General features: G+C 38.6%; 1 protein-coding gene across 5 annotated transcripts in view; it reads right to left on the reverse strand.

The window, feature by feature from the left end:
- MCTP1 (multiple C2 and transmembrane domain containing 1) overlaps positions 1-14,669 on the reverse strand; it is a 314,126-nt gene that overhangs the window by 50,607 nt on the left and 248,850 nt on the right. For all 5 annotated transcript variants that reach the window (XM_032205996.1, XM_032205997.1, XM_032205999.1 and 2 more), the window contains one exon: positions 4,628-4,747. In XM_032205996.1, coding sequence (XP_032061887.1) covers positions 4,628-4,747 — 120 coding nt within the window. The remainder of the gene's footprint in view (positions 1-4,627; positions 4,748-14,669) is intronic.

Consider the following 14,669-nt stretch of genomic DNA (forward strand, 5'->3'; position numbering starts at 1 on the left):
TGAGAAATTGTCACAGTTTGTCCTAACTGAAAAAAATACCAAACATTTTAATTGGTAACTTATGCAAACCAGGCTTCATTTGCAATACAACGTGTTCCAACTGCACAATCAACTACTTCATCGCAGGGAAGGGGACAAGAGCAGCTGGAGAGTGGGAACAATTTTAATCACTTTGAGGAATTATCTGACCACTCCTTAAGTTAGGCAGCTCCAGCAGATAATCAGAACAGTGCCTAAATTAGAATATCAGAAAACATTTTTTTTTTCCACCAGCTTCATGGAGTTCTAATAACTACCACTATTGCTTAAAAATAAAACTGGAAAAAATAAGGTCCCAGACAGCAATGCTGCTCTTCTCAGTGATCTAGAAAGGAGAGATTTTTTTTTTGTACAGTGTATCTGAAAACATCAAAATATTTAGCAGTTTCTAAAAATGAATGAAGAGAAGCTTTAAACCACAGCATGCCCTCTGCTAGTTTGGATATAAGTCTTTCAATTACAGCTGTGTGGAGGATGAACTTATCTGGTTGCTCATCTGTTGCAAAGCTATTTGGGTTTCCCAGAGAATTAAGGTGTCTGAGGAATAATCCAGTCCTTTGCTCTCCCTCTACCCTTGTTCTCCCTGAGCAGCCCAGGCAGTCTGTCACTGTGCCATGCTTGGCTACCCTGTACCTGTAACATGCACAGGGCTGGCAATATGTAACGGCTGCACTTCGTCAGCAGCTGACAGGAAGGGCTGCTTCCCACAGCACAGATGACAAGGAGCAGCGGGCAGCAGGGATTGGAAAGTGGCAGCAGTTGATACCTCTCCTCTCCCTCAGAGGATGTGAAAAGACACTGGGAAGAAATAAATAAATAAATAAATAAAGCACACACAGAAAGCAGTAAGATCCACTCAGTTCTCATCTTGTGTTTCCGTAGGGATTGTTTAAGATCAGAACTGCAGTCATGCTAAAAATAAATTATTTCATGAGGTCAGATACTTAGGAGTATGACTATAAGGAAGTGCAAGAATATGGATGGTATTTCCTTAAATCAAGAAATATCCTTGGGGACAGAAGTTAGATAAGCTTCAGGCAAAAACGTTACTGCAAAATTCAGAGGAAAGCATTAAGAATGTCTTCCTAGTGATTTTTCCTTGTTTAATACTCAGAGGAAATATTTATTCTGTGATTTTTAGTTCCAGCCACGCGACTTAACACCAAACGTTCATTCGTTTTAGATCAGTCCTGAATTCTCACACTCACTCAGAGAACTGTCCACTAAATCTACGTATAGCTGACTCTTACACTTCCTTCTGTGAGGTCATGAAACCTCTCCAGTTACCCCAGCATTTAATGCAAGAGTTTGTATTTGATGAAAGCGTGCCTTTCAGAAACACAACTAATTTTGACCTAAATGTATAAGTGATATGTAATCCAATGCTTTTCCTGAAGTTTGTGCCAGCATTTGATTAAAACAACAGTGATGATCAGTCATGCAAAGAAAGGCATGAAAAATCCATGAAAGCAATAATACCAACTATGCAGCTTCACCTCGCCACTGGACTTTCCAATAGACTTATATTCTACTGGTAGATACACCTGGGGCTCCACCTTGCCCCATCTTCATTGCACAATTAATTCAAGAAGGTATTTGTGCATTGAACTTGTTGGAATTGCAGTAAGTGGCAGAATAATCATACTAACACTCAGATGTGGACAGAAACTTAGTGAATTATTTCACTGATCTGCAGTGAAGTGCAGTCTCTAATACCTGCATTGATGAGACAATTGATAATTGTTTTTGTAGGGATGCTACAATGGGAAAGAATTCTTCTAAGCTCCTTTTCAAGGCCCAAAAGTATAATGTACAAACAATATTTAATTACACTTCTCTAGTGTTAATTCAGTAAGATAGAAACAGCAAATACATTTATCTTTTTGCATTATCATTAACTTGAGGATTCCAAAGTAACTTCTAAAGACAGATAATATTTCTAAGATAAGTAGTCATTGTTTTCACTGAGGCACACAAAAAATCTCTGGAGACCTGGAAACAGAAGCCAGATCATCTGAATCCCGAAGCATCCTCTAGCCACTAGGAAACACTGCTTAATTAATTTAGTTAATATTTACACTCTGCATAGGAAACCAGAAATATTTAAATGACTCCTAATCTAATGATACTGTGCTAATGACCTGAGCTAAGGGCTTGCGATATTACTGAAGATTTGTGAGTTAATTAGAAAGACATTCAGTAAGTCAGTAGATCACTTCATAGAAGACAGATGCTCACCGTGATGATAACCAAGCTCAATTCATTAAAAATGAGGTCCCACCTTACTTGTAATAAATAAAAAGTAGTAATTAATAGCACAGATATGAAATATTTAGGAAGAAACTGACTGGTTAACATGAACTGTGTGGCTTGGTCTGAAGCAGTCTCAGCAAGAGGAACATTTTCAGAGCATCACTTGGTGTCCTGAACAGAGCTCATCAATAACTTCAATATTTTGGTGGCAAAGTTACGTGACCCAATTAATCTTCACAGGTAGGTGTTATTTCAGAGAGAAATTAAATGTATTGCAGCTTACAAGCAAATCTCTCCTTTCACAAGGGATTTCAGTTACTCATAAAATCTACAGGTTGAGAAGCTTTAAGCATTAAAGGCAGCAGGAGACTAAGGGCTGTGATTTACGAAATGCATCTCTTAAATCTTGATCTTAGGCTTTTTCTATACTTGTAACAATCTTCAGGATTAGTGAGTATCTCTATCATCCCCACCTTTAATTTTAGATGACCCTTTGAAGTCTAACAGTCTTACTGATGCAGACAGGTAATATCAGTGCCAAGATCGGGGCTGGATCAGTTCTTCTGGTCACATTAAGGTCATAGGATCGTTAAGACTGGAAGGAACCTGAAAAAGTGTTTAATCCAACCTCCAGGCCAAAGCAAGGTCGACCGTGAGGTCAGATCAAGTTGCTCACAGCTTTAGCCTGTCAGGACCTGAAAACTTCCAACAGAGACAGCACTGCCTCCCTGGGTAACCTCTTCCACTGCTTAACTATCCTCATGGCAAAAAAAGATATTTTTTTTTGTTTCAATGTATGCCTCTTGCTCTCCCAACCATATATCAGTGTGAAATACCTAGCTCCAACTTCTTGATATCCTCCTTGTAGGCAGTGGAAGGCAGCTGTTTGGGCCACCTGCAACCCCTGAGCCCACTTCTCTCCGTTTCTCCTTACGGTGAGTGCTTAAACACCCTCACCACCTTGCCAGCCCTCCGGTGAACTCACTCGCATTAATCATCTTTCTTGAACTGGGGTGTCCAAAAGTGGGCAGTATTCCAGACGCAGCCTAGCAAGTGCTGTGCAGCGGAGGTTAATTGCTCCTTCAGTCCACTGGCTGTGCTCCTGTTAATGCAGCCCATGATGCTGGTGTCCCTTTTTGCCACCAGGTCATGGCGCTGGCTCATGCTTACTTTGCTGTCTACTGAGACACACAGGTCCAGCTCAGGAGAGCTGCTTCCCAGACAATCAGTCTCCATTCTGTACCATGTCAAGGTATTATTCCACCCAAAGAGCAAGACTTCACATTTTTCCTTCTTGAATTTCATGAGGTAGCTATTGGTCATTCCACCAGCACGCCTAGGTCTCTTTGACTGGCACATGTGGTGTATCAACTGGTCTCACCGCCCTGGTGTCACCCAAAAACTTGATGGGAGTGCAGTCTGTCACCTCCTATAGGTCACTGAAGACAACAACAAATGGGACAGGTCCTTTTATGTTGTGGTACTCCACCTGTTACCAACCGCCAGATAGAGTACGACTAATTAAGCACTGTCCTCTAAGACCAATCACACAACCCTTTCTTTTTTTTTCTTGTCCATCTAGCTATCCATACATATTGTAGTGTCCTGGACAGCACACTGCTTTTAGGGAGTAAGTACTGAAATGAATATTAAATTGATAAAGCTCAGCAAAATCCTTAAGCTGTCTAGATACTACAAAATTTGCACTGCACAGAAAACAACTTCAACTTTTGATATGTGCTCCTGAAAATCTGAATTATGCTTTTTTTTTTTTTTTAAATAAATTAATATCAGTTATTAGTAAAATGTCTGCTACTTTACATCCCAGGTAGATGCATTTAATTATATAATAGGATTAGATGAAGAGAAAAAAATGCGTTTACTAAACTCAATGAATGGTAACATACAAATGATAAACTGTGAAATCCAATAAAATGTAATACATTCTGAAACTGTTAACAATTTGGAATCATTTTAACCTTTAACTTCAGTATGTGAAAGAAAAAATGCAACATAAGGACACAGTCTCACACAACCATTTTCAAAGAATTTGGCTTCTCCTGACCTATAAGCCTCTCATCTCTGCTCCCACACAAACCCTATTCTGAGGATAGTACATGTTCTATATTTTTAAAAGACATTTTCAACAAAAATGGGCATATTCATTGGCCAGCTGGAGAAAAATTAAATTGCAGGTGGGGAAACTGTCCATTGAGTTTTCCAAACTGAAACATTTTCGAAAAGATGTCATATTTAAAAACAAAGTTTTATCTAGTTAAAAAAAAGAAAAAGAAAAGAAAAGGACATGTATGTGCTTGAAGTAGAGAAGACTTACTGTATCATGTTGCCTGTTATCTTTCCCCGATATGATCAAGAAGTAGTTCCATGCCAACAGCAACAACAAAGCCAGTGGTATCATGTAGAGCTCAAAGTTCCAGACCACAAAAAGAAAAAGCTAGAAGACAGAGCAGGAAAAAAAAAAAAAAAAAAGGTGATTCAACTCAGCATTACATTAAATTCTTATGCTCAGTTAAGAGCAACAAATTAAAACCATTCTAAAGTAAATCACCTATGCTTAGGCAGGCAACTTGTTAAACCACTTTACCAAGTAGCCACTTACCTGTGCAAAACAACTGCTAATCTTTTCATTGTTTTGTACCTTATCTTTTGCAAAGGAAAATTCTATGATTCTATGAAAGTTGAAACAGGATAGCCTAAGATGGAATGTTAATAGTTTTCTTATAAAATCATGCTTATGTGGACAAAATAATGCAAAATGGAATAAAAATTAGATCACAATGTAATAAAGTTAGTTATTTCAAAAAGTTAATTTGCTGTTCAAAATAAAGAACTTAATAATGTTGTAGTAATGTCACACAAACAGAAGAAGTAATTAAATGTGGAAAATTCCTTTGTACAGAAAATCCACAAAAAACAAACAAACAAACAAAAAAAAAAAACAGCATAGTAACAAGCAAACAGCATGCAAGTATTTTAGCGAAAACATGGTGAAACAGTAATGACCTCAGAATATTAGAAAATGGGATTGAAAGGAGTGTTGAGCAGCTGCCGAAGTCCACCCCTACAACAACTTCCATTTGCTGAAGGGCCTGGAGCGTGGTGGGTGATGTCTCCCAGAGATGCAAGCTTCCATGAGTGCACAAGGGAACTGGGACCCCCTCAGAAACCCACCTCCAGCACATAGCTCTGTATACCACAGAGCTGTGACGTGCTTCATAAGGTGGACTTCAGCCCTAGATCTGTCAGTCCTGAGAATTGGTATAGTGATGACTTTTTTCGATAACTTTTTTGGAGCCAGGAAGTCCTAAACTTTTGTCAGATGCTGCAGCTGTCTGGCCGAGACACATTCAGCTAGATACCTTTCCCTGATGGTTCAAGCGTGGAATAATTGGTTTACAAGAAGTAAAGATATTTGGGTATAGATGGGGTCAAACTAAAACCAATTTTACATCCCATTTTCCTTAGGAACAAAACCCCCTTTGTTATAGCCAGCTCTAACCATAACTTGAGTTTGTTTTCTCCTAATATGGCCAAAACCACAAATGGAAGTATTATGGCAAATCATGATATTTACTCGATCTTACAATTAAGCTTCAGATATCTTGCTAAGCCATTGTCATCCAAATAGTTAACCTCTGGAATGTTTGTCTTCTTACTACCAACTAAAATTAATGATGGTGCTGCATCACATAACTTGCCAACCTAAGACAATGCCAATAACCATGCAAACTAAAAAGTGGCTTATTTTGCCAAATTAGTCACCAAGATATATAAACTTAAGTAAAAAGAAAATGGGCATTTTAACAGTCTTCTGCTGGGCTTCTGTTTCAATTTAAAACAAAATCTTCTTACCAAATACAAGCTTCCTTATAAAAGAAAAAAAAATCTTTGTTTTAAGTAATCTCCTATCTCAAGATCAACTAAGCTACCTCACTCCCCTATCACTGAATGCTATGCATACAGAAGTCCTGGGAGACTACAAGACAAACACGATAAATACTGAAAGAACTGAAAAAGCACTGAGTGCGACATATGTAAGAGGATATTGGCACATCTGACAGTTAATATTTCATTTGAAAGAAAAACATCTTTTTTAGGTTGTTTAGTTTAAAAGGAAATCTGTTAGGAATGGTAATGAATAAGAAGCAAACAACAGCTCACAGATTTTGAGAGTTTCTCCATGAGCTTGCTAACTACCCTTTTGAGAGCATGATCTGCAGGAACTTGATGCAGTAAATTTGATATGACCAACTTATAAACAGAATTCACATCTCAAAAGGAAAGCAAGAAGTTCTTGCACCCATTAACCCCAGAAAGGCCCTAAGTCAATGCATACATGATGGAGGGAGCTTTGGAAGTGAGCAGACAGTATCGCACTACCAGCAAAACAGACCCCAGAGATTACCAGTTGAGAAATGGTAACCCATACAGTCCCCCTTATGTTCCCATCCCAACTTTGGTTAAAAAGATGGAAAGAAAATCCTTGTGTAATATCCTGGCTGCTGAGAAATGAAGCCAGCAACCCAGATGGTCTCAGGAGATACTGACCTGACAATAGACTGTGGAACACGGTCATCACATAAGCTATACTCCAGGACGTCAATAGGTTCCCATTCAAATACACATCACCTGAAATTTCTGAGTGCCAAATGATCCTTAAGGCTATTAATTCCTTAAAATACTGTAATTTGAAGGTTAATAAGATATTATGCTAAAATATTACCTTTTTATTACTTGTATGGACATACGTTTTCCACAATGTGGATATTACACCTTTAGATTATTTTGCTGACCTGCCAGCTTCATTTCCATCTAGCGTGGCTGAATTTCAACTAGTTCTTCCTTTCAGGCACCTGCCAGGCACTGGGAAAGCAGGGTCCCTATATTTGCAACACAAATGAGATGTATGCTGCATGAGACCAGCACAGTGATGGCACTGCAAGTGAAATGGCCTCACTATCTTCCCCAGAACAAAAATGCACTCACAGGAACACACAAGGGAGAAAACAAGCAGATTCCCAATAGGAGATGGAACTTTTCATTAAAAATGAACAACCCCAAAATCTAGTGCAAAACAGCAAGAAAATCCAGGGGCTCAATATTACTCACAAAGGACCTCAAAGACAGGGGGAGAGGGAAGAAGTGTGAAGCTATTCTCTTGACTTCTTTTCATCCATGATGGGGAAGAAAACTTACATATCCATCCATTAAACAAATAAAGGACAGAAAAAAAAATATCTAGAAAGGCTATGGAACAAGAATAAAAGGGCAGGTCTGGGACTTGCCTGTGACTATGAAGCATCCAGTGGAATATGGACTCTATCTAGTTTGCCCTCTTGAATATATGATGGCTCAGAAATAATGGCTTTAACTTGTTTAAAAAAAGGATCCTCATCACTACCGAAACAAGCCAACTATTTTAAGGGAGGAGTGGGAGTCTCAAAGGTTACAGTTTAATATAGCTGCCATCTCCTACACAGAAGACTATAAGGGAGGACTTTTTCTTCTCCCCCATGAGATCAAGATTTTCAGAGTCACAGGCATGAACTGGCCATTTACAACATCACATCAGTTGATACTCTTAGTGAGAGACACATGCATTAAATGATCATTCAGGGAGACACATGACACTATCCCTCGTGTACAACACTTCAAAAAATAATTTAAGTTGGAATATTGAATATCCTATTCTTTTGCAAACTACAGTATATTTTAAAAAGAAATCTCATCCAAAATGATTAACACTTCCTACTGTTCAGAAAAAAAGCCTGCCCTTTCAGACTAGCAGCTGTGGATCATTAGCTTTCCAGTGATGAGATGTGTTTGATGAGTATTTTTCTTTCTAATTAAGAGATGAGATCCTCTATTTGACTCTCTCTTCAGACAGAAGTGAAGAGAAAGATTTCTGCCTATGTGGAAAGGCCATATTCTACAGAACAATTATTTCAGATTTCTTTTTATCTACCTCCACCCAATTTCATTTCATTTTTAACAGAACCCTGTTTGCACCCACAGACTTCACAGCATTAACCCTCGTCTTTCCCAGCTCTTTTTATTTTTCCATTTCCTTCTATCTGACTACCAGCAGAAAACAGCACACAAAAAAGGGAGCACCCCAGACAGGAGACACTGACCCACATCTTCAGGTGCAGCAGGGACCAGCGTACAGCTGAAGGAGGAGGCCTGCAAGTACAGCTGTGTGAGAACTTTCTGACAAAAATTAGGAAACGCTTACTTCACAGAAATGCCTGCTTTCAATAAAGTCACACAGCTGAGCAAAGGATGCTTCCAGCTGACATGTAGGGAGCTTTCCAGAACCGCCAGCCTTTCAGCAACCTTGATATCTGGATTACCTTGCAGCAAAAGAGTAAAGGGGCCTTCACGGCATGCCAGCCTCTAAGCTTTCAGGGCTTGTTGCTGCAGTGACTGTGGACTGGAAGTCGAAGCAGATGAGTCGCCTCGCAAGTCCCAGGCTGACATGGGAACCTCTGAAATCTGCATTCACAGAACCTGGAGTCCGAGGCTGTAATGTGTTCAGCAGTAGGGTGAGATACGGACATTTCCGTCACTGCCATGTCACGCAGTGCATGTCACTCATACCACAGCCTCCTTGCCAAGTTATGGCTTTCTCTGTTCATTTTTAAAGAGTATTCTTACAGCCTTATTTATGTATTATCTATATCTGTGCACTATGTGCTTTACCCAACTCCTGATTATCCTGGAAATTTAAAAGTTGGCTGAACAGAATTTTGGCACAATCGCAAACAGCCTATGTCTGCAACTCCAAACAGTGTGCTCTAATCACAAGATCATCCATTTACCCTTTAAGCTTAAAAGGACAATTGTATTTCCTGAGGCTTTGTCCCTTGTATGTATTCTCACAAGACTAGGAAGAATGAAAGATAACTCACATATCTGCATGGTACAGACTTTCTATTAAGTACTGCAGGTTTTAAGGCTCCAGCAAAATCCTGCTTGGTGTTTATACTGTAAAAGACTTAAAAAATAATTTTCATTGCACCTTGGAGAGTCAGAAGCCTCTTCCATTAAAAATATTAGTCTGCTACCTCTGAGGATGATGTCTCCTCTCATCTTCTATGGCACTTCTATTTAACAAACTAAAACTGAAATATGTCCTTTAGCTGTATCAGATCCCAAACACACTGCTATTAATGTAAATATATATGGAAGTTCATTTAGAATGTAGAGCCCTTGTTGAGGTAAGTCTGGAAGAAATATGTCTTTTGAACATATTATAAAGCATCCTCCAACAGTTTTTTTTCAGCACTCTTGCAATTTCAGATCCAGTTACCTGAGTGTCAGGTAGCAGTGGACTCTGAAAGATTTGAATCTAAAACACACTATCTGTTATTCCATTTCTTTAGATAGGCACAGGTCAACTTGAAAATGGCTAAAACATGGGAACACTTAAAAATTTACATAAACTTAATAGACTGAAGTATTATTTTAACATCAGTCTTGGTGAGGCTTTTGTTGTATTTAGGACAGCTCTTGTTAGAATACTTTGGTCCCATGATCCAGAAGAAAACAGCAAAAGAATTCCCATTTCTTACCAGGCAGAGATTTCTCATAATGGTATTTTCATGATAATCTGTACAACAAATCCATGGTTCTATTACATCTCCATTCTTTCTCCTTAGTGTGGTGCAATGCTATTTATTAAGGAAGCAAGTCTGACAATTAGATATGACTCACTTAACGCGCCTTATACCAGCCAGGATGTTTTGAAACACATCTACAGCTAGATAGACTTATTTCATCTGAAGAACCTTCATACTATCATCCAATCACATCATAATGTAAACTGCCTGTCTTTACAAGATTGCCAGCACCAATAAAACCTTCTAGTTAGAAGCTTGAAATTTTTCATTTATTTTTTTTCTTACAACTTGTAACTGACATTTCACATCTTTTTGCAGAAGCCATAGATGAAAGTGCTAAGACTTTGCTCCGAGAATGCTGACAATTCCAAGAAAGTGAACCCCAGAGCATGAATACAGCACTGATTTAAACAGCATATGAATTAGTAATGTAAAATTCATGTCACTGTTTTCAGTTTCATATAGCAAAAGTTAGGTGGAAATAAAAAAGGCAAAAAAAAAAATCTGCAAATATTTACAAAATGTGGAATCTCTTGGGTCATTTCTTCTCCTTCATTTAACAGCTTCTGAGCTGCATTATTAAAACTGCAAATTTAGTAGTCAGGTTAAAATTAGAAGAGGGAAATATGGCTCACTGAGACCATTCCCATATCACACTGCCTACTGCTGTTGTCAGGGCAGTTCAACAGATTTGTTGTCTCAAGACTTTTAAAATGCAGACAAACTCAGAGAAATCAATACTATTTTCTCTATGAGCTATAATACCTGGTATCAAGTAACAAATGCCCTACTAGGATACATTAGATCAAAGGCATGTCTGAGAATGGTTCATTGAGCCTTGGTCCCATTTTAATACTACATTTTCTGAACAAAACCTAATTGTTTACTGAATGACCCATGTCATTGGTTTAGCAACATTGCCATGAACACTGTTACAGACATTATTTTCTAAGCAAAAAAGTGCTTTTAATGCCTGTCGTCAGATTGATTTCACTTTGCTTTAATATAGAACTCTTAGGCTGACATACACTTTTTAGCACAGTTCTGCTGAGAGGGGTGACAACCAGGTGTAAAGCTCAAGCCTCTTTACAATTCAAAGTGTCCAATTTTACCCTGAGCTTTTAAAAAGGATGGATTTAGTCCTCCCCCTGTTGCATATGATTTTTCCATTGGAAATCAACCCTGTTGCTCCTAACTTTAAAATTCCTTAAAAGTTGCCTAACAGTTACAGAAATAAACATGCCATTTTGGTCAGAAGTGTCACACGCCAAAAGACATTTCTAAAAAGTACTTTTCACATAATTTTAGGCTTTTCTGAACACACAAATCTCTACCGCAAAACTATGCTCATGTTCCTTTACATGAAAATTTGGAACCTAGCACAACTGCACTGCTATGAGGGTAGGACGGTTGAAAATGTAAATGTATGTGTCACTGTAGAAGCAAAATCCAAAGTGTTGACTTTATGAAAAGTGTAAAATCAGAACATGGATCATATTTGATAATTACAGCTATTTATATAATTGCAGATGAAAGAAAATCATTCAGCATTTTAAGACAAACACTATAAAAAGTGTAATAGAGCATAAAAGTCACCATTACTCAAGTATTGGAAAATACAGACTTGTAGATATTTTTTTCTAGAGAAAAATAGGTCACAGTTTAAAAAGTTACCAGCTGAATGTGAGCTACTTCCACTTCACATATGGCTCATTTCTACTGGTACTAGAAAAAAAAAAAAAAACACCCCTCCCCACCACTCATTCATAACCAATCACCACTGAAACAAATGGACCATTAGAAGTCTAGATCCTGAAGGAGTAAGCCTTTTGGCTGTCAGAAAACCTATAGGGACAGCAAAACAATTTAAGTTGTATGAGAATTAAGACTGAAGTTACCTGGATAAGACACATACTGTGATTTCCATTAATAAAATTCAAAAAGGTTCTGATTTATGTTTTTATAACCATATTCATGTTTGGAACAAAATGGAGATACTGGCTTCCATAAAAGAGCAGAGAGACTTCCACAAGCTGTTTTGAAGTCTCATTTCACAGATGGGAACTATACTGCCCTTACTATATTGAGGATACTCTGGCTTAAACTTTCAGTTAAGACTAAATCCTATAATTTTTTTCCACCACTATTTGGAAATAGCTGCATCAACATAATGGTTTCTCTGATGTCCTAGAGATGTCAACTGGTCACACTGCCCTTGCTGAATCTGTCCCTTCAAGCAGAGCTGAAAGTAAGGTAGAATAAAGCAATATTTCTTCTTCTTCTGTTTCCTTTCTGTTCTTATAAACAGTCTGATCTACAATTTCTGTTTGGAAGAGGTGTGGAGCCACCACAGAATAGGATGGCAGAAGAATCACCAAAAGACGGCGTCAGTACTTTTCAAAATTCTGAGAACATCTGTTCAATAGAGCACTAATACATGTAGACAAATTCAAATTTCCCTAGTGATTTCCTTAAAATCTTTTTTTTTTTTTTTTATGTATTAGGAACTATTTTGAAAGGTTCTACTTGTCATCAAATATCACTTGAAGGCAAGTAACTTGGCCTAATGTTGGCTTTACTGAGCAATCAATGCATCAATCAATCAATCCACTTTAGCGAGCCTTTCAGGTTGATGTTCACACTTGTGACTGATGACTGGTTTTGTTTTCTTGTTCTACCATGTCTGTAATATTGGTTGAGTTTAACTGTAAAGAATAAATAAATAAAACCAAAGAGCAACAAAGACGGTGGAGGGTCTGCAACAGAGGGTGTATGAGGAGCAGCTGAGGTCCCTTGGTTTGTTCAGCACAGAGCAGAGCAGGCTGAGGGGAGGCCTCATGGCGGCCTGCAGCTCCCTCACAAAGGGAGCAGAGGGGCAGGTGCTGAGCTCTGCTCTCTGGGGACAGTGACAGGACCTGAGGGAACGGCATGGAGCTGGGACAGGGGAGGGTCAGGCTGGGTGTGAGGGAAAGGTTCTGCACCCAGAGGTGGTCGGGCACTGCAACAGGCTGCCCAGGGTGTTCATGGCACTGAGCCTGCTGGAGTTCAAGAAACATTTAGACAGAACTCCCACACGGTGTCTGTTTTTTCTGGGTGGTTCTGTGTAGACCCAGGAGTTGGACTCGGTGATCTTTGTGGGTCCCTTCCAACTTAGGATATTCTGTGATTCTATGATACTATGAAAAGCCTAAGATTTCTTTGCTTTTGACTGTCCAGCTTTCTGTAAGTACCTATGGCTTAACCTGCAAGTCAGTCACAGAATGTAAGAGAATGCCTTTCTACTTTTTAACTTACTTCACTGTAAACATATTTTAATGAATAATAATGCATTTCAACTATCTTGCCACTTTCTGTAACTTCATCTCTCAGTTTGTCTTGTAATTTTCTAATTTTCTCCTTCACTGATTGCTAAACTTTCCTCCAACTTCAGTTCTGAAAAAGCTTGCAGAGTTATGTTTAGCATCTCCACCAAAGTGTGCCTATTTCTATTTGCAACTCTCATATTAATCCAGAGATGATATTACTGACTTCTCATTTCTTTACCGTGCTTCACTCTTTCCCCACAGGCATTACATAGTATTCCCTCCTTCCATCTCAAATGATCTGCCTACACTTATTTAGATGCTAGGGTTGTCTAGAAGTGATACTAGGTATATATTTTCCTTCAGCGTTTAGCAAGCCCCTAAACTTTCTTGTGCAAAGTAAGATTGTAGATTGCAGAAATGAGAAGTCAGGAGAGAATACTAGTTTAGACAGGAGAGCAAGGCAGCTCCAGGTGTTTGAACAACCTGAATTCTGTAGTAAGAAGATTGTCCCTGGGCCAAGGCCACTGAGAGATGTATTTTTAGTTCCCTGGTAGGATAGCTATAATTACATCCTGCAATGCTTTCTAGGAGCAAAATGCAAAATAAAACTCAGTTCATTTTTAACTGGCAGTGTTCCTTAGAAAACTGCAGCAGACCTCAAGAAAGCTGAAGCATGTTCACATCCTTCTAGGTAAAAGTAGGAAAAAGGCACAATAAGTAAACCAACGATACCTGCTATTAGCATAAACAGCATGAACATGAAATATTTCAGCGAGATAAATGCCACAGTATTTAAAATGCAATTGATTAAATAAAAGATATCTTATATACATTTTCAAATTGAGACTCTATTGCAAACAGAGCACAGATGAGTGGAAAGATAGCCGTAACTATCCCTTTATGACTTGGTAGAATCAGTCAAGACTGGAATAAATAAAAAATATTTAAAGTAAGATTACTGATGTATCAGTCACTGTTTGCCTGGTTTTACTTCTCTATGCCTTTGCTAAACTTCTCTGGTGTGCAAAGCTCTATTCAGGTGCATTTGAAGACTGGCAGCAGATCCATACAGCATTTGCTGCAGAAGTAGGTATCCTTTACAAGAAATGGAGTCATATACTTGGTTAAGAAATATGCTGGTCGCACCTAACAATGGCTGGTGCACTTTCAGTCTTGTGAAGTTTCTCTCAATACCCACTGAGCTGCCCTACCTAACTAAGGCAAGTGCAAATCTGACATGTTACCCTCTGTTGTGGGGAAGGTGTATATCTGTTTTTGAAACAGAATGCCTCCCTGAGAAACCAGAGGTGCTGCATGAAGCTAAAGAATGTAGACTTGCAAAAGAGAAAGCATGTCATTTTGTTAGAGAATGATAGAAAAACTCACATTCTGGCTACAGGTAGGTAACCATTCATATACATGTAAGATG

Source organism: Aythya fuligula, chromosome Z, assembly GCF_009819795.1.
Source record: "Aythya fuligula isolate bAytFul2 chromosome Z, bAytFul2.pri, whole genome shotgun sequence".
Classification (NCBI taxonomy): Eukaryota; Metazoa; Chordata; class Aves; order Anseriformes; family Anatidae; genus Aythya; species Aythya fuligula.